The 23,340-nt window shown below is 36.6% G+C and overlaps 1 protein-coding gene across 1 annotated transcript in view; it reads right to left on the bottom strand.

Annotated features, from left to right (window-relative positions):
• Positions 1-23,340, bottom strand: part of MGAT4C (MGAT4 family member C) — a 134,837-nt gene that overhangs the window by 2,689 nt on the left and 108,808 nt on the right. The window contains exons 3-4 of the mRNA XM_071549942.1: positions 4,813-4,966; positions 271-418 (exon numbers count right to left, since the gene is read on the bottom strand). Coding sequence (XP_071406043.1) covers positions 271-418; positions 4,813-4,953 — 289 coding nt within the window. The 5' untranslated portion in view covers positions 4,954-4,966. The remainder of the gene's footprint in view (positions 1-270; positions 419-4,812; positions 4,967-23,340) is intronic.

The following is a 23,340-nucleotide window of genomic DNA, read 5'->3' as shown; positions in this document are numbered from 1 at the left end:
CCCACACAGATCATTCAGGAACTGCCTGCAGGATATTTCCAAGTCAGGCATTTGGTCAGAAGATAACCAGGCTGTGGGGCAATCACTGCTAGGCTCGGACTAGCAGCCACTCAAGAACTGCCTATGCAGAGAGAGACAGCTCTTTCCCTAACTCTTTTGAGATTGTCACTGCTTTACTGCCTCTCTGCCCAGAAATACCACAATGAGTAGATTGATTTCACCTGTTTTTAAGTCACCTCATTTCATAACATTCAGATTGCAGTTACTTACTTTTCCTAGGCAAAGGTGTGCCAGCTAAGTAGCGATAGGAAATGTTTATAGATCCTGAGAAATTAGACAAATCTTTAAAACTGTGAACATAACGCTCTGGGTTGAGTTGGTGCGTGGCTGTTTCTCTGATTAATTGCTTGTCCCTTTCCTAATAGCAGGAAAACAAAAACAATAGAAGAGGGAGAGAGACAGAGAGAAACACATTTGTGAGTGCCAGCTAGAGAGGAAACATGGACAGGCAGGTTTCCAAGAATAACATTTTTCAGTGTCAGCTTTGGTGAAAGCATGTGTATATCACCTCGTGTAAAAAAAAACAAAAAACCAAAATCCAAAGCAAAACAAAACAAAACATAACTGAAACATAACAGCAAATCTACCACAACCCTTCAGATTACAGTAGCAGGAAAAAAAACCAAAAACCCCAAACCATTTTGCACAAAAACTCTGGAAAAGCAGCAAACACTAGATTATTGGAAAAAAAAAAGCAGTGGTATTCAAAAGAGAGATCTGTCAGAAGCAGATAATTTTGACTGACATAGAAGCAGGGGAGATTTTTTAAAAACGCTTTCTGTAATTAAAAAAGCCACCAAAACTGCTGCAAATGAAAGTGAAAACTAGATTCTGATATCTGGCTAATACTGCCATTTTTCTGAATAGCTTCTGCTCAGGTTTGTGATGAGAAGAAATGCATGTGATCATGCAGATAGCAAAAGCTTTCTCTGAATTTGGTGAACACTTTCTAATAGCATACAAAAAAGGCACATTTCTCACCATGCCTCCTCTTCTTGCCTCCTTCTTCGGTCTTTTCCTTCCAAAAGGCTTCCCTAGCCATAGTAAAGTCACAGAAGGGAAAGAGTGGCTTCATGAATAGTGCCCTATCAATAAGGTCACTTGTTTCTCAGGGAAAAGCTGTTCTTTAGTCCCTAAGGTAAGATACCTAACAGCTTGTAATGTCATGAGACTGAATTTAAAAGTAGGAATGCTTATTTAATTTACCTGGTTTGGTCTTAGTCTCATGACAGGCCCATGTGTGAATGAGTTCATTTATTCTGATATGTACAGTACGTTAATGCACTAAAACCTCCTGATCTATCAGTAAATGGGAGCACTGTGCAATAATAGTGCTGCTGATAACAATAACAATCACGGAAACAGTAAACAGCACCCATATTTAATGACATACATATTAAAAAATGGTGTCAAAGATATATTTTAGAGCACAAAGAAATATTTCTCTAAATTGATATTACATCTATTTAAAGTTCATTGTTTTTCTTTCATGGAAGTAGAAAATAATCCACTTCTGAGCTTCATAAAGATCTTTGGTAGACACCCAGGGGTATCTACCTGCACTGTTATGCTCTCTTGGTCTGCAGTGTCTCTTGACTAATTTCTCTCTATTGCTTCTTTGCATTTGCTCATAAATTATGAAAGGAAATTTGATAATCAGGTTCAAGATTAAAATATAACTCAACACTCAACAATCTATGAAGAGATGAAACCAAAACTTCAGGAGATTTTCCGTGAAAAATGTCAGATGGAAAAAAAAAAGGGCTGGTCCAAAACTTTCTTTTTTAAAACCAGCCCTTCTTTAATGTCTAAACATTATGTGTCATTGCTTCCAGAATGAAGCACCAAAATTCCTTATTTCATAAAGAGATTTTGGAATGGAAGACCATTCTATTGAGATTTTCCTACATAAAAAGTTTCAAAATATTTAGAAATAGACAAATGTCAGAACAAAATGTTTTGATTTTAACAAGCAAGATACTTAAACTGACCACAAAAATTTTCCTTTTTTTTTTCCTTTTATTAAAAGCCTTTTGTGGCTAACATGATTTTTTATTAATAGTTTTTATTTTCATTCCTTTGTTGAATGATGGGCAAAACTGAAATACGAACTTTTCCAAAAGTTTAAAATCTGTTTCTTCCATCTCAGACTGCTATGCAGAGGGCTGTGAAGCTGAGGAGCTTTGTCAATTCTCTTTAGTTGTCTTCTCTAGTTTTTTCTATGATGGTTTTGGCTTTCATCTGTTAACTAACCTCTAACTTACATTTCAGTGTTTGCTAAAGCTTAGAAGTTTTATGTGGGTGGCATAGGTTGAAGTGCCAGAAGTTCTCCACTCTGTATGGAGATACTCTGCTCTGCTAAGGATGCTGTGTAACTACAATAGTAATATTTGTTTTCATAGTGCCCAAAATAGTGAGGAGCATTCACAGAAGAGTGGAAACACATGCTTCACTTACAGTTCATTTACAACTCACTGCATATATGGTAATATTTAGTATATATTAATTCAGTATGTCTTCAAAATACTTATCAAATGTAGCTCATATGCTGCTGCTGAAGCACCTTTAACAGCTTTTCTAATACACATGCATCAGCACTGCATAACTGCACACCCTCCTTTCAACATGCTCAAGCAATTTTGTCACATGGGTTCTTTCCGTTTCCACAGCAAATGCCCTGCAGAAAACTCTGGCAGGATTCTTTGGACATATGAGACTCTCTGAGCAAAAACCAGAAAGGTTCTCCTCTCCCTTCTTAAGGCTGGCCACAATGAATCTCCCTTTAATATTCTAACATTTTGAAAAAGACCATTCATCTAATCTTGCATGTGGTACCAGAGACACCAGCCCCACAGCCCCTTGCACAGCCTGATGCATGGGATTGGGAAGAGGCATTTGGGGTCAGTTGGTGTGTCTTCCTTCTATCAGTTACCTTCAGCAGATAGTCCAGCAGTAGACTGGGTACAATCCAGAGGGCCTCTGGGGCTCTGAGGACTTTCATATTCTCATTCCCTGAGGGTAACTGATTAGCTTGCTGTCATCTAGAGCTTTCCTCAAGGATCTCTCTCCTCACAACAAACACTGAAATTGCTCATCTTTTACTTCAGCAGAGAAAACACACCAGACATGGTGTGTTTGGAAATGTCAGACGTGGTCAGGAAAGTTGAAAATAAAACTAAATAAATAAACCAAAAAGTCAACAGCCTATCACATTTGAAAAACACTTGATGGACCATAAAGGTATCAAGAGATCTGGAAGAACTATCAGGAGATTTGGCAAGAGACTTGGCTGGGAGCTACATGAATTGCAAATGTGCCAGAAGCAATGAAAGAGAGGGAATTTATAAAAAAAGGTAGGAAAAGAAGAGAAGATTAAGAATAAGACATGGAGCCATCTGGGGAGCTGGCAAAAAGGACAGGAAAAAATTTCAAAAACAAATCAAGAGGAACACCATTAGCAGTGATAATAAAAGCACTTTCAGAAATATCTGGGGGACTTTGGTGCAATTAGTGAATGGAGAAGAAACACCAGGGGAAATGCCACTAGGAAAAAAAAATATGACAAGCCAGGTCAAATTTGATCATAACCAAGAAATGCTAAATAAATAAAAGTGAAAAACCTTAGTGTTAGAGAAAGCAATATGTCTGCAATGGAGTAACATGCTAGAGGCATGAGTTAACTTTTCAATGATTTAAAAAATACTAGCATAATCTTAATATTGTAAATATTTACAATACTTATAAGTAATTTCATAAGTAAAATATTTTAAGTAAACATAATTAGGAAGTTATATATGGTTCTGATAAATAATGTAAGTATTTTACTATTTGTGTATTATGATTTTTGTCATACTATTGTGTTTCTTTTCAGATCCAGTTGAGATCAAACTTCACCTTTCAGATATTGGAAAGCCCATACTGTTCAATTCAAGATCAAGATGGGACTGTCTGATCACATCACAATGTAACACATTCAGTGTAGGTACTTTACTATTTGCAAATTCCAGTGGTTAAGCCACTATATTCAATCTCCAAAGAACTGGAAATTCAATCCAAATTATCAAGTCTTCAGGGCTTACTTGACATTCAGCACCAAGACACTCCTATGTTACATATAAACTGTAGAGTTATGTTACATTCTTAGTGGCTTATTTTTGAAAGTTCTAACACATATCTTTCCATATTTTTTTTTAAATCATAAAGTTAGAGTAGACACAAAATAAAAACACTGAAAAGAAATTATGATGCAAGGAACTCAGAGTAGATGGAACCAACTTAAGTTCCCTTTTATAATTTTATTTTTATAATAGCATTTAATGCAGTATTTACAGGTTAGATTTGCAGTGTGGACTGAAAAAGATGCTCATAGGTCACATGAATATCTCAAATGTCATCTATTTTCAATGTTAAAATTGAGGGAAATCCAGAAGGGAAAATACAGAGGATTTTTTTGCTCAAAGGACAGCTAATGGAGATACCTTCATATTTTGCTACATTCACTGTCTTTCATACTTCCAATAAACAGTGACATGTTTACTTCTGTGAAAAGAACTGTTAGTGTCTTACTAAAACACACTATATGCAGTAAACATTAAGAAGATTGTTTCATCATAAAGGAAGCATTTTGAGGATACTTCACTGTTAATGGTACATGAACAGGGGCAACCGAAGGAATTATGAAATCTACTGTGTGACTAGGGATGTATCATGTTCTGTTGTTCCAGGATAATTTCTTTTATGCAAAAAACTTACCAAAACATAACCATCTTCAATATACAAGTTCATGAACAGCAAGCAAATGACAAGGATTCCTAAAAATGACACTGCTGATCGTTTCCGCAAGCATCTCATTTTATCAAAATATTTCACACTGTGTCTTGTGAAGAACAGCATACAGTAGGGTCACCTATGAAAGAAAACCACAGTATTACAAGAACTGTCTGCCTGATAAGCAAAACAAATCAACTTACTTTCACATGTATCAAATCCCTTCAAAAACACATAGTAGACTATACACTTTTAGGTGGAATAGATCTCATTTAATCATTGTCATCTTCAAGTTTAATATATAATCTTAAATATAATTTCAATGTCTTTTTTATTTATTTTTTTTTCTGTTAGTAATGAAAAACCCACTTTGTCATACTCATTTTATGATGTCACTGTGACAGGAGTGCATCAGCAGTTCAGTTTCCCATGCTTAATTCTCAGATCCCAACATGATGGCTAGAGACGATGCCGTGCATTGTTTCCCTGTGTACCTGTGTCTCCTTCCAAAGCTATTGCACAACTCAGTATTGTTGTCAATACAAGAATTCTTCCAGGCACAGATGAGGTACATTCTCCGAGCTGAGACAGCAGGAGCAAGACTGTGCAACATCCCTTAACCTTAGACTTCTGCACTATGATGGAAAAACTCTCACTGGAGGTATAATTTTCCTCTTCAGAAGAAAGGTATGTGTTTACCTTAAACCAGATACATCTAAGCAGAGTATTGGGAAGCCCTGATCCAATTAGATGAATCAAAGAAGGGTGACATAGAGGATCACTCAGTAACTCTATTCAAGAATTTACTCTTGTAAACTAGATGAATGGTATTCTTGGCCACCAAATCATAAGTATTAACCTATGTAGGACTACATGTGTTTGAACAGGATTCGGTCACAAACTTGATTGCACTGCCCAAATTCTGAGGGATGATTAGTAAAAAAAGTAGATTAAAAACTTATGATTTATGTTCTCACTCCTATTTTGACTATTGTCCATAGCAATATCTGATTTTTCAATTGAATTTAATATATAGAAGTCATATACAAATGGAGAGTTTAAAGCTAGCCTGTGTGAAGTAGGAAAAAGCATTACATGTGCAATGGTTAAACTCTGCAGATAAATACCTTCATTTTTGAAAGCATTGAACATCTAAACTGATACAAAATACACCAAATTAGGAGTTCCATAAAGGATTTGTCATGTCATGTAGAAAACTTTCTGCCCTAATAACAAAAAATGTTCAATGTTCCAAGCATAAAATTCAATATATATTTGCTTTGCCAAACTGAATAAATATATCTAACAGTATAAAATATTAATCCATTAGACTCTAGAGATGTGGGAGGTAAATATATCAAATATTAGTAACTCAAACGTTTAACTTCAAGGTTTTGTCTAAATAGATACAAAATGAACTGCAGTAAATGGAGACTGGTTGTACACAGAATGTTTTTAAACTCACTATGTTCAGAATGAAACCAACTTACATGTTGCATGAATTAAAAAAGGAATTAATAACGTTTTAGATTTTTCTCCATATTTATCTGAGGCGAGGCTGAATTATAGAAGCCTGATTATTCTAAAGTTGAAAAAGCCCAATGTAGATATTTTTTGGAGTTAAATCAAGATTTCCTTTTTCTTGATATCCAGTGAACATGAACATCAGGAAGAAGCTGTTACGGAGATGAATTTCCAAAAACTAGCCCGCTCTAACCCCCTGCACCTCCTTGTGACAGCGCAGTGGTTGCTCGTGTGTGTGGATTCCAGCAGGCTGTTGTGGAAATGAAAGCTTCTCCCTGTTTTAGAAAAGACTGTGCTGGGTTTCTTTTTTATTTCTCTGCCCTTCCCCACTCCTCCTCCCCCGCCATCTCACTCCCTTCTTTTTCTCACAGTATAATTACTGATTTTCAAAGCAGTACACTCTTTTAAAATGCTATCAGAGGATCTCTGGATGAATTAAATACTGGCACTTCTCAGATAGTGGCATTAACTACCCTGACTACTGAAAATGCAGGTAATATGGGTTAGAGCGGTTGCAGTCACTGTCAGTTTATTACATACTGAACATTTTTTTGGAACACTTAGGAATAAATGAATGGGGTTTTGCAGTCACAGGTTGACTGTATGAGCCATATTTGTTGAATGGGCTGCAGTATTACACAGTTCCCCATCATTTCTCTGAGCAGCCTCACTAATGTCTAATTCCTAAGGATTAGAAAGGCAACTTGAAACTGCATTTCCTGGTCATACTGCGTTAGTTTTACCCCATTGCATTTTTCATTAGATCATTACTATGTTGGATTAGCAATAAAAATTGAGGCAATTACACGGGTGAAGATGGAGGAACAGAAAACTGTCGTGACTTTAGCTGATGTACAGAAAGAGGAGAGTCCAAATATGGTCACCGCTTGAAGGAGAACACCTCTGTTGCTTGTGTGGTTTCACATGGAGCCTCTACATTACTGTTTTACGAATGGAAACAGCCGAAAGCCAGAGTTTTTTGTCCATCAGACCTATTGGTAGGTCCATACTGAGTAAATACACTGAAGGGAAAGACCCCCTGAGGACGCCGCGCCCCGATAGGTCCTGCATCGCAGAGGAGGTTCTGACAGCACCGCTGACAGCAGGTGGCAGTGCGGGCGCGCTCTTGCCAGCCCCCGAGCTGCCCCTCGACCTGTTCCTCCCAACCAGTTCGTCTGAAGGTGTTGATTGACATCCTTATACGGGAACCTTTTAGCTAAAAATACAGGATCATACATATATACATACAGAATTCCTTCCGTCTTTCTAGAGCTGCTTCCTCTTGCATTGAAAAAAAAGGCTTCAATCCATAATTCAACTCTGAAGGCACAGCTTTGCGTGGAGATTTTATGCCTTCATTATTCATGCACAATTAAGTAGCTATCAGGATGGTATAAATGCAATTTGTTTCACAAAGCTGGCATTAAGCAGTTAAACATAATAATTAATAAACATGCATGAATTATAAATCTTTTCCTTTCTAAATGAGATGTATTGCTTTCCTCAGTCTCTTCAGAGGGAACTTATAACTTCTTTGACTTTCTAAAATGATACAGCAATAAAAAGGTGGTGAGCTAAAAAGTGCAATGACATACCTTTACAGTGTGAAGAGGCTGCTCTTTGTAAGATCTGCAAAGGTGTGAAAGATGTATAAAAGGCCAAGATTGATTTTCATGTGATAATGTAAGGTTTTTTCTTGCAGAAATTCTTTACACTCAGAAGAATTTAAAAAATTTTTCAAAAAATATTAAATCCCAAATGACCATTTGGAAAGAGTATGTTCTTAATATGCCAAGTCCTTGAAATCACCAAATTAAATTATTAAATTATAATATTTAAGTATGTTAAAAATTTTAAGTGTATTTAAATTTTGATTACAATATATCTGTTCCCTCTTGGGAACATTTACATAAAGTATGATTTTTTTTCCTTATTTTCCTCTTTTCAGAGGAAAAGGCTTTTTCCATCCCTGTAATACTTCTCTAGGCCACATATATGCACACTCACTGTGGTAAACAATTTCATATTTGGTCCACTCTAATTCTTCATCACTTTCTGATAATACTAGGGATTTGTGCTTTGTCCAAGTTTCAGAGATTATTGTTTACTTTTGTGACATATTTCCTCCGTAACCGGATACATAAAAAGGCCCTGTGGTGTTCTTTTATCCTTAAGGATGCCAACTCAAGTTAAGGATTTAGCCTTACCTAAACAATAGAATGAATATGCTTGTATCTACAGCTGTAAAGAGATGGAACAATAAGGTCATCTTTGTATTATATTCTGGTCTACTTGAGCGCTGTGCCCCAGCAGCTCAAGAAAAGTTGCTTATTTGCAGAAGCACTGATGGCTGTCAGAAATAGCAACTGCATTATTTTATATTCTAATATTTCCAAATGAGGCACATCGCTTTGCCTGTCACTGCAGAGTCTATATTCCAGGAGGTAAAGTAGAGTCGATCCAGTGCCACATTTATTATATCAATAAAATCCATAGATAACACACAAATCCCTCCATGACTGGATTATTAAATCCCTTGCGAACTTTATTGCTATCCCTGATTTGACTAAGGCGCTCAGAAGCAGGCATTCCATTCCTCAATTTTGTGACATACCATTCCACCTGTAACATTTCAGTCCGTAACTGAATTGGTTTACTTGCAGTTCTTAATGCTTGTCCAATTTCTTTTTCAGTTTTTTTTTCTGTTTTGGAAGACTGCACACAATGTCTCAGGATTGCATTCAGTTGTCTTTATGAAGTGGCAGAGGAAACACAGAAAAAAAAAGAAAAAGAAAGGGAAAAAAATAACAAAATGGAATTTTTTTACATGGTTGTTATTATATTTTGCTTGTGTCATGGTTTTCCTATACATGATTAATAAAACAAATCCTAGGTTGTGATATACATTTGAGCTACAGATGGTAGTGAACTGGAGAATTATAATGGATAGGCTATTCTATGGAGCTCAGATAGACTCCTAGCAAGATTCAGTCTCTGCCTTTCCTGCAAGTCTGTAGGAAATGTTCAAGGCTGACCAGCAGGATGTTTGATGTCACTGGAAGCAGAGAAGTAAAACTGTTCTGAAGGAAAGGAAAGTTTAACTCAGAATGAGGCTAACAAATCCAGACGGTAGAGGTCAGATTTTAAACTAAACATAAGCATATTGCTTGGATGCCTTTCCATTGTGTAGCTCCGCATGCTTAAAATATTGATTTAAAGATCATCATATCTTCTGAAATGTAGATTCTAGATATAATAATTTGAAAAAAAGAGAGCTATATTTATAGGTTACTCAAAATGAACACTGATGAAAGGATGGGCAAAAGAAGTGGGGTTTTAAAAAGGTTTTGAAAGGCATATTGATCCTTGATGCACAGAAAATAAGATATTATTTCAAACACTGATGTAGCATACATACATTTACAGACCTCAACAGTTTGTGAAAAGGGATAAGAGTTTAGAAGGAAACAGAGGATTCAGGTGAGGCAAGTTACCAAACAATAGAGAAAAGTAGAGAGCTTAAATTCAAAGCAGGTATTGGAGGATGAAGTGTTTTTCCTATCTGACAGCTTCAGAGTGACATAAAATGGAATCACAAAACTTACTTTGGCTCCAACACCCTGAGCAAAATGTAATGCATTTCTTCTGGCATGAAGTCAAGTCAAATCAAGGGGAAGAGATGACTAAGAAGTGTGAAGTCATATTGACTTAAATGGTAAAGCCCTATCTAATCCATCACTGGATGGATGGCTGTATGCCATTGGAGATATTTTATCAAGTAAGCTGAAGTGTAAAATATGGGGTTTAGAAAAATGATATAGACAGTGAGTTAATAGCATGTGAAGAAAGCCTGGAAGATAAGAAAAAAATGACAAAGAAATCTGAAATAGCCCTGAATTTCTATTCCACAGAGACAAAGCAGACAGTGAAAAAACAGCATGGACATGAAGAAGAGACAACTAGTGGTAACATCCAGAGAGAGTGAGATTAGAAGCTTTTACAGACACAGGAGTGGTAAGGTTTTAGGCTAAATCAAAAACATAGGGAGAAATGCTGGAGCATTGAAAATAGCACTGGATGCCATTCAGAGAAAATTTTTAGAAAGGACATAGACATTGAGTTACCTAGATATTCAACAGAGTTCATCTATCAACTCATTGATTAACGAAAAGAATACATGAATACAAGTACAGATAGATTCAACAGAAGATAAAATTTTAATGAACAGATGTCATACAGTACATTTCTATACTATGTGAGTACTGGGATTATCATATACTATGGCCAATAGATAAATTCCTTGAGTCTATTAGGCACCAGGCTGAATAAACCGGGACATCCCGATCTGAAGATACGTCTCAGTCTCTTCACCCAAAGCACAGAATATATGAGCTAATCTCTCAAAAACACTTACTCCATATGTTAACTTTTCCCCCAAGGTCCCATCCCACAGTCTCTTACCTGAGGTTTACAGCTAAAAGCTTGTTAGTAGGATAAACATCACTGTTTTAACAGAATTGGACTGAGGTGTTGACAAAGTTATTTTTGTGAGGAAAAGAAAAATAACACAAGTGTTTGTGGTAGTTTTGGTCTATCTATGTCTTAGTTGTAGTTAGGCTTTAGTTTTAGTAGGCCTCGGTAGGTGCTATGTAGATATGAAGGGACCTGACTTAAGCAACCAAAGTGATATTTCATACCAGCTGATGTCAGCTCAATTATAAGAGCAAGTGTAGGGAGGAGCTTGGGTCTCTTGGCCACTTATCTGGAGAGGATGTGCTGTGCTGTTCTGGGAGGACTGGGCCCCGACACCACTGCTTACCACTACGTTATCACAAGAAATTGAACATTTTTATTGTTAGCTTTTTCCCTTTTCCCCTGTTGGGTATCTCTTGGGAGGTATCTTGGGGTGTTTTGTGGGTTTAGGGTGATGGAATCTGCCTTATTGGGTGACCAGCTCCAGGTGGAGGGATTGTTTGTTATCTCTTACCTTTGTGTTGATGTGTTATATTGCATTTTGCATTTTGCTTTTAATTTTCCCTTTTCTGTGTAAATATATAAGCCTTTCCATTTTAAGTTTCAATTTTCAGGGGTTTTTTTCCCTTCCTTTTCCCTTGTGGAGGAGACTGTTTTGCTGTGATGAGTACCTGGCATTTTGCCAGGTCAGACCACCACAGTGTTTGACCAAAGCCAACTATTCTTGATGGGAAGAGTTTCATATGACTTTGATGAAATCTGTTCTTGGTTTTCTCTGCAGCACACTCTGTAGCCTCATCTAACAGAAAGGTGAGTAGCTATTTCACAGAACTACAAAATCACAAAATCTGTTCCACCATCTATGTTTGCTGAGTTTTGTCCAGGCATCTTTTGAATGTATCAAAAGAAGGAGATCCACAACTTCTCTGGGCAGCATGTGCCAGTGTTCGGTCACCCTCACGGTAAAAAAAAAATGTTTCCTGATGTTCATAGGGGACCTCCTCAGTTTGCACACATTCCCTCTGGTCCTATCATTGTGCACTGCTGGCTCTGTTTTCTTCGCATTCTCCCTTCAGGAATTCATATGCACTGGTAAGATTTCCCTCGAGCTTCACAACAGACACAGTTCTCTCAATCTTGACCTATAGAAGACATGCTCCAGTCCCTAAAATGTCCCTGTGGCTCTTTCTTGGACTCTCTCTGGCATGTCCATGTCCCTCCTTTACTGGGGAACCTGGAACTCAGTACAACTCTAGGTGTGGCCTCACCAGGGCTGCATAGAGCACCACTCTTGACCTGCTGGCAATGCTTTGTCTAAGGCAGCCCAGGATATCATTTACTTTTACGTGAGTTGTCACAAGCAGGATGCAGGAACAAAAACAAAATATGAACAAAATGCAAACAGTATGTTTATTAGTCCACCAAATGGGGATCCGCAAAGCAACATCTGGGCAGCAGCACACAAGCAGGGTTGCAGGCATTGCAGAGCTTGGTCCATGCTGTACGATCACTGAACCTGCTGGTTTTGCCAGTTTATCAGAGATTTGTAGAAACTTAATTTACCACTGTGCTTGATCTTTCCTGCAGCATATCAGGAAACTCAACTATGTTTGATAGGGTACCTCTAAGTCTATCACAGGCCTATATTAGCTAAACAGAGATGTTCTGCTTGTCAAACACACAAGGATAAACAGTAATTACTATGATATATGTGTTTTTTGACCCCAGCTATAAGTCACTTGAGTGTGTTTACAACACTTTTTGACAGTTTTCTGTTATTTCCACACAGCCTTCTTTGCTGCAAGGATGCATTGCTGGCTCTTCTTCAACTTCATGACCACTATGACAGCCAGGACCTCTTCTGCTAAGCTGCTTTCCAGCTGGGCGTCTCCCAGCATATATTGATGAATGGGGTTGCTAGCAGTGCAGTATTTTGAACTTGTTGTCACTCATGAGGTTTCTCTCAGCACATTTCTCCAGCCTGCCAAGGTCCCTTTGGATTGCAGCAAAAACCTGTGGCATATCAGCTACTCCTCCCAATTATGTGTCATCTACAATCACTTAGTTCTTTGCAATCCTGATGAAGAGAAAAAAATCCCAACCAAACAAAGAGCCTCCATTCAGTCGCATATATATGTGACTAATGTGGACCTATCATTTGATGTAATGATAACCCTAAAGGTGGTAGACATTGAGCTGTGATTGTACTTATCCCTCCTGTTCTTGCTTCAGTGTTTGTGGATTGTCAGAAGGCAGCATTACCAGACATGTACAACTCTCAGAGGTTTTATATGATTAGTCACAAGTAACATTTTTGTAATATGTACTCACTTCTGAGGAGATACTCTTGATGTAGTATATAATGGACCCTTGTCAGGTGCTGAAAGATGTTTTAACCTGGCATCCTTACATATTGTTTCACAGAGTTTACATAATAATGTACATTTGGACGATCCTCCTAGATCGAAAAGTAAGTATTTTTTCTTCTGTGACTTCCAAGGGTTTTTGTTTGTTTGTTTGTGGTTTTTGTTAGCTTGGGTTTTTTGCTTCTTTGTTTTTTTGGTTTTTGTTGTTTTTTTTTTTCAGATGACTTTGCTGAGTCCTTTACCCTCTAGTTAGATTATGTTTAACTATTTCAGAAGAGGAAAAAAGTCTATTTAGAAAGTTGACTAACTGTTAAGGGGCAACTCTAAAACTCATGAGATACTACCATATAATCAGTTATGTGCACAAAGCCATGTGTTTTGAAGGTCATGGTCCCCTTGGGAAATAATGTGAAATAGATTAGATTAAATGCCAGAAAATTTATTTTTCACTGGTCATACAACTAATCTGCTTCCAAGATAAGAATTTCATTAAGACTTTTCAATGAACACAGGCAGCAGCTTCCTGATCAATAAAATAGCTCATTCTGTAAAGAAGACATAGAAAACTGCAGAGGGGTGTGTGTGAACTACTGGCTTATTTAAAAAAAACCAAACAAACAATAGCAGCACAACAAACTTCACTAAATTTTTATGAATAAGTATATATAAAATGAAAATAATTCTTTATAAAATGCTACATTTGTTGCTTGTTTTTTCTTCTAATGTTTTGTGTCTTTATCTATTGTCACACCCCAAATATACTACTATAATAATTTTTTTTTCAGTAGAAATAATCCAGTGTGGAAAAAAATACATCCAAAATTTGTCATCTTCATCTCTGATTCTGCAGTTAGATTAACTAGCAAAACCCCAACAAAACTGTTAACACATTCACAAACTGGTAGCCTTGTTTACATTTATTTGTTTTTTAACAAGAAAGAGCTAAAATTATTTTTGCTCTGGAGTGGACTGTGTTATTTATAGAGCAGTCTAGCCTTGATCTATTACAATAATTTATGTGGATTGTGTAAATAGTGAAGATGGGTTTAGAGATACCATAAAATCTGCAACTTGTTATCTTGTACTTTAATGCAATTCAATCATGCGAACTAAATAGGATCTGTAGTGGGAGGGGTTAATAGCTGCTGTTGTAAGTATCATCACTGCTTTTACCTTCTGAGTTAATGTTAGTTTAGAGACTTTGTAAATAAATCCTTCACAGAAGGGAAGCAGACCAGGTGTATGAGCAGATTTCAATTGTCATGATGATGAATTCAATCATAAGATTTCCCATAGACTTCATAAAAGTGGCTCTAGGCAGAGTGAAAAGAGTCTTTGGATGAATAGCTACATGTTGAGCTAACAGACATTTCAGATCCATGAAGCTGAGTAGCATGGGATCTCTGTGAGCACACCGACTTATCTAAAGCTGCTTTCAGTGAGTCAGGCCATGCTACCCTTTATCTCTGTGACCTGTCAAGTAAAACTAGTTCCCTTTGAGTAGGGAACATCTCTCTAAAGCCTATGCCTGTGGAATTTTCTGCTATCCAGTGAGCAGCTGGAGTCTGACTTCATTGAACTGATGTGCCATTTTTCAAAGGGATGGTGGGAAGGAGAAGGTATTACTACCTCTGTCTTGTAGCGGATTAGTTTCCAATTATTTTAGGAGATGCTTAACTCATTTTGCTTCTAGTTTCAATTTATCTGTTTTACTAGCATTATGTTTGGTGGTATCTGCTAGGTTGTGCCAGAGATAATTTTGTAATCTTAGCAAAACCCTTTCCCCTTGCCTTTCATTAAACAAACAAATAAACAAAAAAACACCCTAAAGAAAAAACATCAACAAAATGGCTGGATTATATAGTAAACCTGTCAGGTGCAGCAAATAGGCTTTTTATCCTTACCATATGGCAAACATGATGATCAGCAAAGGGTTAAATTACTTTTCCAGTATTCTACATGTCAGTTACTATAAGTAAACTCAAACCATGACAATGAAATACTATTACTTATCAAGGTATCTTATACAATTTTTTTTTAACTCCTTATTTTTTGGAATAAATAGTTAAGTAAACAAAGTTTGATAGCAGGGAGTGGAAAAAAATCTTGAATAAATGTACTCGATTTTCTCTTGAGTGTTTTAAGGTAAACTTCCAATCCACTTTTTCTTTGAAGAAATAAGATATTGCTTCACATTAGTGTGTCTTAAATCAATGTCAAAAAGCTATGGTTATTAAGTAAAAGTTATTTCAATTAAATTCAGTACATGGACAGGAAGGAATTTTTCACAATGTGGTAAAAAATAAGTTCAATAAATCTAGATGTGCACTTTGAATCTCTGTTTTTATCATTTTTAGAATGTCAGTAATTACAGTGTAGTTTGAGAAGGAAAGAATTTCTTGAGTTTGGGGAAAAGGAAGTGCTATAAAAGAGCTCCTCACTAGAAAAATTAATTTTTTTTCAAGTAAAATTCAAAAAAGATCAATTGATAATTTAAACTTTCAGTCAGACCTATGTGCTAGGAACAAAGTGTAACACTTTTACTGAGAAGAAAAACAACTAAAATATCCACAGTATCTTAAATACAGGAAAAATACATAACAGATATAAAATATCCATGGCAGGTTAAAAAATAATTTCATTCTTTTTTCTATATTTTATAACACTTCCTAGATTTGCCCATTGCAGGTACAATAGCTCTCTCATTTTTAAATATCTCTTCAAATTCAGAAATGAAGATTATGGTGAGTCTTATGTTATGACATGTACCACTTTGCTCAGACTTGTTCCTTTACAGAACCTACCTTGCAATATCATTCTGAATCACCTTTTGTAGAGGCTTTTTACTGCTAGCGATATTACAGAGGGCTCAGGGAAACTAAGAGTCTAACTCAGCAATGATAAGAAACACTGCTGTAAATGCTCATAAAATCTCAATACCCTATGTTTTTCTAATGAATTATGATGTAAATAGATTCAGTGAGACTTAAAGACCAGAGGCATGGCATCTTTTCAAACAAGGTTTCCAGGAATGAATACAACAGAACAGTACATAATAACTCTATTGACTGATGCACAAAGTCCTAGTTCCTGAGATGACACTTTCAGGCCACTGCTCCATTACTGATCTTTGGGTTTTAAGTCTATTGGATGTATGCTCTGTTAAGAACTCTGTTGAGTTCTTTGTTAGAATTTCATTGTCTTCTTATAATCACATTTGCTTGGCCAAAGACAGACACCTATGAATCTGAGCTAATCAGGCCTAATCTCCATTTATAGCCAATGCAGAAAAATAAGTATTTCTAGACTGTGTTTCCTCTCACTAAAAGGCAATTTTCTGAAATATATCAGATGAATTATGCCCCCAAAAGGCACATTTCTCTCCACTGGCTACAAGAACAACCTGAGATGACAGACTCAGATACAGATATCAAAAGATAGCAATTCCTTTCACATATTTCCTAGTAATTTCTTTTTGCTCTCTTTTAGGGCCAGCACATAATAAGCAACTCTCTCTGTCTCCAAAGCATGGACTTACAGCACAGACCTACCCCTTTCCTCAGCACAGAATTGTCCTAATTCTCACAATAACACAAGGTCGGATCCTAGATTGTCCCCCTCTATGGCTGGCATATCTTGCCTCGCAGTAGATTGCTGCAAGTTTTCCTTCATTAAACTCCTTGAGTTTGGTTGTCTATCCCAACACAGTTGCCCTTGTGCTCACAAATCAGTTCTCTGACTCTGTTGCTTCCCCCCTGGCTTTACCCAGCATGTGGGTTTGCTGCTGCTAGTTTTTACTCAATAGATTCATCACAGAACAGCACACAGCAGACAGACGTGTATGCCCCACAGTAGGTACCTAATAACTTTACTGGCAATATATTTGAAAGTTGAAAGAGATACCCATTTAAGGGCTTAACAGTCGCAGTGGATGTAGGGGTGAGTGTAAGTGCATCCCTTAAGGAGAGCTGTTTGGAGTTCCACCTTAAAGAGAACAGAGCTACCTGGAGTATGTGTGGTGGCTTGTGACCAATGAGAGGCTATGGTGTATGCAAGGTGAATTGGTTAACCAATTATATGGTGGCATGTTGGATGTGAGAGAGTATAACAAGTCTGAATGTTACTGCATGAGAGTTAGATCTAGATCTACTAGGGTGTGAGATAATGTAACAGGAACTTCTAGGAACTATCTACTTCTACTATGAGCTGTGAAGAGCTGTCTGTTAATCTATCTTGAATAAACTCCCTAAATTGTGAGCCTTCTGATCAAGCCTTCTGATGCTTGCTGTGCCTGAGCTCTTCTGACCGTCAGTCCACAACCCAGCTTGGTATAAGGGGCTCCCCCTAGAAGTGGACTCATGCCCTCAAGTTGCATTAGTGGGGGAAGTAATCTACAGTCTGTCCGTATCTTTGACTCACCCACAGCACCCAGTAAGACTGAAAACTCAGTTCATTCAATGCATTCAAATGAAGCATCTGATTTTAGGTGGAATAAATTTTCTGTATGGCAGGACAGTAAGTCAGAGAGCTGTTTCATTTCAATGCAGTAACTGAACTAAGATTCAGATCAGGTGCTGTGGGTGAGTCAAAAACACCTATAGACTTTTCAGCCTAAAGGTAGAACATCTATTGTATACATCATTCACACTAATTTTCTTAAATCATCAGAGCCATATGATACCTTTTATGTAGCCTTTGATATACAACCATGATCTTGGAAAGTTGGTATTTTTTTCCACAGTCTTGAATTTCAGCTTCTTGTTACAGAAGAAGAAGCTTCAAAGGTAAGGCATCGGGTACCCTAGCACTGTCTGTACCTGTATTGTTCACTCTATGGTGATGTGTGTTTGGCTCAAACTTTTGTGTTGTTTTGGTTGCATTTTGGTTTCGGGTTTTTTTTTTCTTTTTGGTGTGAGTGGTTCATTCCTACTGAGAATAAAATGCCAGTTTTAGGTTTATATGTCCTTACCTGGAGTTAAGAAAGTTTTGGGTTCACTCTTGCTAGCTTCTGGAATAACCTTTAGATAGTATTTAAACTGTCAATGTTGCATGTCAGTGAACTCAAAAGAAGCAATACTTAAATAGGACACTAGTGTGATCTCTAATTTTTTCAGATTTCATCAAAGATACATGGCATTTTGAGGACTATTTTAACTTTGATTAAATGTATAGATTTAGCTATCTGAGATCACCTTCCTGATGAAAATCTAAATTATTAAACTGTCTTGGAAACAGTATAAACCCTCTGAGATGTACTGGTATGTTAGGTGATCAAAATAGTTTCTATAAAGTTTATTAAGAACTTACTGGCCTTCAAAAGTTAAAAATGTCTACATTCATTCATTGTTAGTGTTAAATTCCTATTTAGATTTGATTTTGAACTTTTTTTCTGTAGTAAATAGGTTGCTTTAGAAACTTCTGGAGAGAAACATACTTCTCCTAACACTAAAAACAAACAAGAAGAATTCAGTTACTACCACTATGAGACAGAAAAAGTGCAAGAGCAAGTCAGTTTTTACATAACTAAAATGAGGTGACATGAATATTATCTACTTCAATATTTGGCAACCACATCTATAGGACTTCATCGGACAAATGAAAAAAGAACATGCTATCAGCCTCTAGTTGCTGAAGAACTTCAAACTCAACAATCAGTCTGGTAAATATATGCAAAAAAAGTATTTGTTAGATATGGAGAAAAGGAAAAATTAGCATTATTTCCTAGCTCTCTGGCACTAAAAAAATCTAAAATACAGAAAAAAATTTACTAATTATTAATAAAACGGATTCAGAGATGCCATTTTTCCTTACTTGCACACCTGCTTAGCAATTTGTGTTTAAACAAATGCACAAAACATGTCTTTAGATATACTTTTTCACCTTTTTTATTAATAATGAGGTATCTTTCTAACATTGTATCTCCATCAAAGTAGTATTTGTGCAAAAATCAAATGTCAAATGTAGAATATAACTACAGAAAAAAGGTTTGGTATATTTATTTCTTGACAATATGACAATAAAAAGATCAAAAGAGGCATTGTCTTACAGAAGCACCAGTTTAGGCCAATGTTACATCTGAACCTTTGGATAAAAAAAAGACTTTTTGTTTTCAAATGGATGGGAGTCTACCCAATAAAGAAAAAAACAGCATAGCAAACTTTAAAGAAAACTGAGGTACTTGTAAGCTTATTTTCCAGTAGATCTGAGTTTCTTGCTACTAACCATATACATCAAAGGAGAAATTTGGCATGGATAGTACTCTTGAGATGTATGAAATCCCAGAAATGAACAAATGATCTGCATTATCCAGCACACAGCTTTATGGTTTTACTGCACCTCTGAGATTTAGTTGAGTATTTACCTTCCTGAAATACCACTGAAGGAATTAAATCAAGTATTTCATTTTATTTCTGGACACTGTACACACAACTGAGTGAAAATATGAAAAGAACCAAATAATCTTTGGATTTGAACACACTTTATGAATTCCACAGAATTCCAAAGAGGTCAAAGGAATTTTTAGAATTTTGATGCTAGAAAATTCCAATCTAAAACCGAACCAAAACAAAACAAAAACACATGAGGAAAAAAAAAGCCCAAACAACCAGAAAATGAAAAAAAACACAAAACCCCTATAAATCCTATTAAAGAAAATACATCAGGAGGTATGGTGAAGATCCTTACATTTGCACTTCTAAGCTGTCCAAGGGATTTCAATGAGGTTAAAACCAAGTATTTAAAGGTTAGCTTCCCCACCCCCTCCCCCCAACCCCCAATTTGATGTTAATATGAGCACATCACAGTTAAACAGAAGTCAGGAAAAAAAAGATTTATGGTATGACAGGAAATAGAGTATTTGCAGAAAATTAATGTCATTACACTAAGAAAGTGAAACATTTTAGAAAGCGGTACTAGTTACCTGGCTGTGACTATATGTCAGGATAAACGAATGCCATTTTCTGACCTCTAAATTGCCAAAAAATGTGGTTTGGCACATTGAAATGGTTTGGTTTTAAAGCATGGTAGGATGAAAAAAACCCCACACCGGTGCAGTAGAAAGAATGTGTTCAAGTTCTTGATTTAAATTTTAATATTACATCATCAGTACCTCATAAAAACTGGTAGTCAGCAATAAGAAAATTGTTGAGGATGTCACTTAAAAGGTTTCCAGCAGCAGATGACAAGTTGTTATTTTACTTGAAAATCATTTGCTAGAATACAATTTTTTCCATTCTTTCTATTCTGGTTTTGGTTGTGTTTTTTGTTTGTTTGTTTGTGTTTTTTAAGCTTTTGGACTTTGGGACTTGTTTGAAGACCACTGAGTCTTCAGTTGACTTCTGCACACCTCACTTATTATCATAGTATCATAACAGTTGATATTAATTTAGTGTGTAGAATGTAACGATGCTGACAAAATCTCCTCATTACTGTCTTCAGCTCCTAAATCAGATAAGGTCTAGTGGATGTGCCAGGGAGCTCAATGCTCCTTCTGCAATGGAAACATGAACTGTGTTCTTATGAAACCTAATTCTTTTGGAAGTTGACTGTAAAATCACTCTGTGCCAGTAGTTGTGTATCATCCTCTGTATATCCTACCACTAAGAAAAGGAAAGAGTAATGCTGTGAAGAGAGTTCACCATCATTGTAGAGATGCAGTAATATTCAGGAAGGTAAAAATGTGATATTAAGAGGATTTTAACCCTTTGATTACTGATCAATGTAACTTGTTTCTTTATCAGAAGGAACAGTTCAGATCACACCCTGCATTCATGCTGAGATTGAATCCTAACTCTTTGACACCTTATGTCAGTTTAAACTTGTAGCTTTCTCTTCCTGGACATATTATCTTCTCTATGTATAGAATAACATATTTTTTGATTTATGTAACTTGGCTATAGCTGTCTTATCTAAACAACTTGATTTAGGCTCCTTATACTGTCAATGTGTAATAATAGTTCCCACAGTGTCTTCCTTTTTATTTATTAACTATAGAAATAAGCTGCATAACTGGTTTGACCTGGACCCCTAACTTTTAGATAGTTCAAGATAGCTGAAATAAACACCAGTCTGCTGCCACCGTTACTATTCAATAGTCTGTCAGATGTGCTTGTGTCAGGTAAGACACATCGCAGTAAAAGGTGTTATTCTGAGCTGTGATGTCTCTAGAATTTCAGAGAAAGCATTGCTAATGGATGACTGAGAGCTTAGTAGAAAGGTGTATGAGAATATGTTCTTTGATGGGAGCTGTAGAGGCCATGTACATATCATGAAATGCAGACACAATCTCCTTGGGAATGAAATTATTCACAGTATTGGTGATAATCAATAGTTTTGAACTGTAAATATTTAGCCACTAAGTTTTATGACTGCCTCTTATGTGTGTGAATGAGGGAAGTGGGACTAACCATAGTTGCAAATGCAGCAAAGCAAGCTCACTGTGACTTGCTGATTTGTATATTAGAAATATGTGGCTCAGACACATAACTGCAGTAAATTTAGGGAAAATGGCTAAATTGCGTACAAATAAAAAATTGGGCAGATGCTTCTTTTATCCTAAGCTTACAGGTGTTAATTTTATATAAATCCTTAATGCAGGGAATAAGCAAGAAAAGAATAAAGAAGGGTAAAAGCCAAAAATTCTGGCTTTGTTAGTTGGCAGTCTTTGGTTGAAGTAGATTTGGTAGTGACAGGGGCTTATACTATGTACTTCAGGCATTTTAGAGTTCTTTGCTGGAAAAATTTCTGCATGTTTTTGGTTGGGGTATTTTTAATGTTTTACCAAGTGTTTTAGAGATAGACACTTCAAGAAGAGCTATGAAATTACAAGGAAAATAATGAAATTGCTTCCTGCTCTTCCTGGTGACTTCTGGAACATAAAACCAAAAGCAGAACACAGGTATGTTTTTAGGTGCCATCAGGTTTCATCATTGCTCAAGATATATGTAGCAGTTTTTAGATTTGGAGGTGGGGGGAGACAGAAGAATTTCCATGATTTTTTATACCATTGAATGTTTCAGCTCCAAGGATCAAAGAGATTCTCATATAAAATTACCATTTACTGTGTCACTATCTAATACACCTGGACTGCAGTTAGATATCAGCCTAGGCTTTCAGTGTTCTTTTGACATCTGATTGCATGAATCCTGTAACATCAATATGATAAAACCTTGTAAAATCAATAGGTGAAGTGCCATATTTCTGTGATTCCCTTGAACTATTTCAATACCTTATTTTAACATGATATTTGTTGCCTAAAGGCAGTATATTTCAGGAAGTTTTAGTGCAGTAAACAGCCAAGTTATTTTTTATTAGTGTATCTACAGAAATAAAGATGATTAGAAATACATTACATATTATACCTTATCTGTATTTCAGTGGGTTTTTTTTTCATGAATATTTCATGTCCTGTAATTTGGTAATTACATAGTGCTTTTTTATTGATTGTTGTTTCTGTTACACTACATCAAAAACAGTTGTGTTTCTATACTGACTTACAGTGTGCAACAAGTTATAAAGAAGTGCAAAAATGTCAAATATTTCAATAGTTAGATCAGAGTATCATAGTTTGGGTTCGAAGGGACCTTAAAGATCATCTAGTTTCAAACCTCCTGCCGTGGGCAGACACATCCAACCTGGTCTTCAAAACTGGGGGCTGGTCAGCCACAACTTCTCTGGATAGAATCATAGAGTCATAGAATCGATTGGGTTGGAAAAGACCTCCGAGATCATCGAGTCCAACCCTTGGTCCAACTCTAGTCCATTTACTAGATCATGGCACTCAGCGCCACGTCCAATCTGCGTTTAAAAATCTCTAGGGATGGTGAATCCACCACCTCTCTGGGCAGCCCATTCCAATGCCTGATTACTCTCTCTGGAAAGAATTTTTCCTGATATCCAACTTAAATTTCCCCTGGCAGAGCTTAAGCCTGTGCCCCCTTGTCCTATTGCTGAGTGCCTGGGAGAAGAGACCAATCCCCATCTGGCTAGAACTTCCTTTCAGGTAGTTGTCTACAATGATGAGGTCACCTCTGAGCCTCCTCTTCTCCAGGCTAAACAACCCCAGCTCCCTCAACCTCTCCCCATAATACTCAAGGTGTGGCCTCACCAATGCAGAGTACAGGGGAAGGATCACTTCCCTGGTCCTGCTGGT

This window comes from Pithys albifrons, chromosome 3 (assembly GCF_047495875.1).
Source record: "Pithys albifrons albifrons isolate INPA30051 chromosome 3, PitAlb_v1, whole genome shotgun sequence".
NCBI lineage: Eukaryota > Metazoa > Chordata > Aves > Passeriformes > Thamnophilidae > Pithys > Pithys albifrons.
Note: the sequence above shows the minus strand (reverse complement) of the source record. Positions and strands in the feature narration are given on the sequence as shown.